The sequence below is a fragment of the Numenius arquata genome, chromosome 6 (genome assembly GCF_964106895.1).
Source record: "Numenius arquata chromosome 6, bNumArq3.hap1.1, whole genome shotgun sequence".
NCBI lineage: Eukaryota > Metazoa > Chordata > Aves > Charadriiformes > Scolopacidae > Numenius > Numenius arquata.
This window is the reverse complement of record NC_133581.1, coordinates 23,735,263-23,738,647: the sequence shown is the minus strand read 5'-3', so window position 1 is coordinate 23,738,647 and position 3,385 is coordinate 23,735,263. Positions and strand designations below refer to the sequence as shown.

At 34.7% G+C, this 3,385-nt stretch overlaps 1 protein-coding gene across 1 annotated transcript; it reads left to right on the top strand.

Moving 5' to 3' along the window:
* Nucleotides 1-970: 970 nt before the first annotated feature.
* PTH (parathyroid hormone) lies at nucleotides 971-2,132 on the top strand. The gene is made up of 2 exons (XM_074149916.1): nucleotides 971-1,065; nucleotides 1,859-2,132. The coding sequence occupies exons 1-2, from the start codon at nucleotides 980-982 to the stop codon at nucleotides 2,130-2,132; spliced, it is 360 nt and encodes a 119-aa protein (XP_074006017.1). The 5' UTR covers nucleotides 971-979.
* Nucleotides 2,133-3,385: the final 1,253 nt, after the last annotated feature.

The window sequence follows — 3,385 nt, the reverse complement described above, 5'->3', positions numbered from 1 at the left end:
AGTGAATCCAACTCCTCAATTTCTAAAATTGGGTTAGATGGTCTGCTAGGACCACATTCATATTATCATGTAAGATACCACGTAATAAATGCTTTTCTGACCTAGAGCAAAGCTGCAGAAAATATTGCAAAAATGATAATTTATAATGATAGTTTTATATTTCTTAAATTTCAGTTACTCCATATCAAATTTCTTAAGCTATAACAAAAAGATGCCTTTTCTGGCTGCCAATACTGAAAATCCAAACTGGAAACTGGTATTTGGACTGTGTCGTTTCTACCTGTTGTAGCATCATCAGTAATAAATATTTTTCAAATACATCCCAAGTGGCAGTTTTGCTGATGATGTACAAAGCAGAGAGGAATTCATACTGGCAACGCAGGATTATCACTGAAAAAAAAAAAGAGGAACTTAATTCTGATTTCCCTTATGTAATTAAACTGGGAATGACATAACTCAGTAGAGTTATGCCTCTGCAAAATTGTCAAGAAAAGTGCCAGCCTCCTCATTCTAAAGAATATGCAAAAGAAATAGATAAAATAACAAAACTTTTCACATGCATAGCTATATACAAGTATTTCAACATACTTGGAGCATATAAAGTATTAATTATGTTAATAATAATAATAATAATAATAATAATAATGAAAAAATAGTATTTTTGGAAGAACATAGTGCTTTTCACCCAATTATCCAAGAGATGGGTACCTATGTGATGGTGAGGCAGGGCAACTAAGGCTGACCAAAGTTTTTAGATTTGCCTACAAAGTAACAGTAAGTTGCTCACAAAATAAGTATTAGAACTAAATTCTTCATTTGCATTCCTTGCTCTAACCCATTTCGCCAAAAAAATATTCTTCAAAATCACTTCTCTGATGTCTGTCTTCAACATTTTTATACACTAAATTTCTTTGCAGTGAACAGAAATTATTTGAAATAGAGATTTATACATGTATTCATTTCTATCTTTGTAGACAAAATGACTTCTATAAAAAATCTCGCCAAGATTGCAATCATTTTATATGCTGTATGCTTTTTGACAAACTCTGATGGAAGACCAATGATGTGAGTACATTATTATACACTTCCAAAGTCTGGAGGATGACTTTGACTTTAGCTGTTCTTGCGAACATGGTTGGTTTGTCTGTCTGTATGTTTATGTGTATATGAGTCTTTCTCTTCCTGCTTTTGAACCCTTTGGCCAAGCTGGCTAAATTCTGTCCTCTAGATACAACTGTAGAGATCTCAGATACCTGGAGTTCTTACACATGTTTTGAAAATATGCAGCTGAGTAGTGGGAGAAAAATCATACAAGCATTCTCTTTGGAATTAGTCACTTGGAGGGGTCTACACAGGAGATCATCTTTTTTAGTGTGCAAGAATCTAGCTGGAACTTGCACTTAGACACTACATCAATCAGCACTGAGACACAAATCCACCACAGGAAATCATGCTTCCTTAGCTCTAGTGTTCAAAGAAGACTACCGGTGAATAAATGCCATAGTTTTATTAATCAGTTACCTGTTATTGCATAAGCCCTACCTAAGCTCATCTACAACAGCTAAAGGAAGTGATAAGTATATAGTCAAACAACATTGTCACAAAACTGGACTACTTCTCATTTTTGATGCCTTCTCACTAATATATCCCTTACCAATGACAAATCACCATTCACCCTCCGCCTCTTCTCCAGATGTTACCCTATCCCTTACAAAATAGAAAGACTATTGTATTGTGATACCTCACAGCTCTGTATTGTGATACCTCACAAAAGTTCCCAAGCCTGGATTTCTGAGTGAAGATCTAGAATTCAAGAAGGGCCACTATGAGTCTCTTTCTGTGCTTTTCTTTTATGCAGGAAAAGATCAGTGAGTGAGATGCAATTAATGCATAATCTTGGAGAGCATCGACACACCATGGAGAGACAGGACTGGCTTCAGATGAAACTGCAGGATGTGCACAGTGCCCTCGAGGATGCTAGGACCCAGAGGCCTCGAAACAAGGATGATATTGTCCTGGGTGAGATAAGAAGTCGCAGGCTGCTCCCTGAACATTTGCGGGCAGCAATGCAGAAGAAATCCATTGATCTGGACAAAGCTTACATGGATGTACTTTTTAAAACAAAGCCATAATGAACAAAGCCAGAGCATTATGTCTGTCCAAGTAAGCACATGTCTGTATATCATTGATCAAGTAGGGCATTTTATTATTATTTATTCAAACTACAATAAGGATTAAAGGCTCCATTCAAGATTGTAGCCCCATTGAGTTAGATATTTCACAACCAAATAATAAAATGTATTTACAGTCCACCCATGACCATTGCTGCTAATTTCTAGGTATCTTTTAAATGGCTAATTTGTCTTATACATTTCCATCATAAAAAGAAAAAGAAACCAAAAACAGTAAGAAAATTGAATAATCATTTAAGACCGGCTCTGCTACTCTTAAATGAACAGCCTTTTTATGTAATCACTAGACCTACTTGTACTGTTAATCAATAATGAATAAATGCAGTAGAACCTGTCTCCAGAATAGGGCACCATTTTGCCTAGGGTTAAATTTTGTTTAACTTTGTATTAATGAAAATATGTAAACTTAAATCCACATTTATTTTCAGAAGAAGGCCAAAAATCAGATGAACATTAATTACATAGCAAAAGCTGCATAATAATAATTTAGGATTAAAGAGTGCAAACATGAAAAGCTAAAGTAAGAAGGCAAAACTTAAGATTACAATGGGATAAAGTTAAAACAAATTCTGTACGAAATAGAAGAATGAAATTTTGCAAAATACTGAAATGAAGGGAAGGATTTGATTACCTTCCCCTCCTCCAAAAGATGATAACCTATAATTAACTGGAGAAACAGTGGGAGCAGAGATGATAGCACGTATCTAAGCATGGCCCTAACTATATAACTGGGAAATGGTTCTATACCAGAAAATTACAACTGAAACAAAAATCTTGCAATATATATTTTTTGTCCCTCATTTTCTCTGTAAACTGCCTCTGAATTTCTGTATGTTGTGTTAGACCTCATATAAGTAACTTTTATTTGTGAGACCAGTGGCTCTCATAAATAAAATTACTCATTTTCATGTGCATTTTTTTGTAGAATTGGTATCTTCATTTGTCAAATCCCCAAAATGAGAACCATTGACATGCAGAAACCAACCCGGGAGAGGAACCATTAGCTGTAATACATTCAAACTCTGAAAGAACATTAAATGGATGGGAAAATATCAATTACAATAACAATTTTAAAAAGCAGCAACTACAAAATTATTTTGAATGGTATATGTGCTTAAGACCCTCAATCATTTCTGACGAATAAGAATGTTTTCTCAATAGGAATAATGGTGGTTGCTTCTAGATTTGCCATT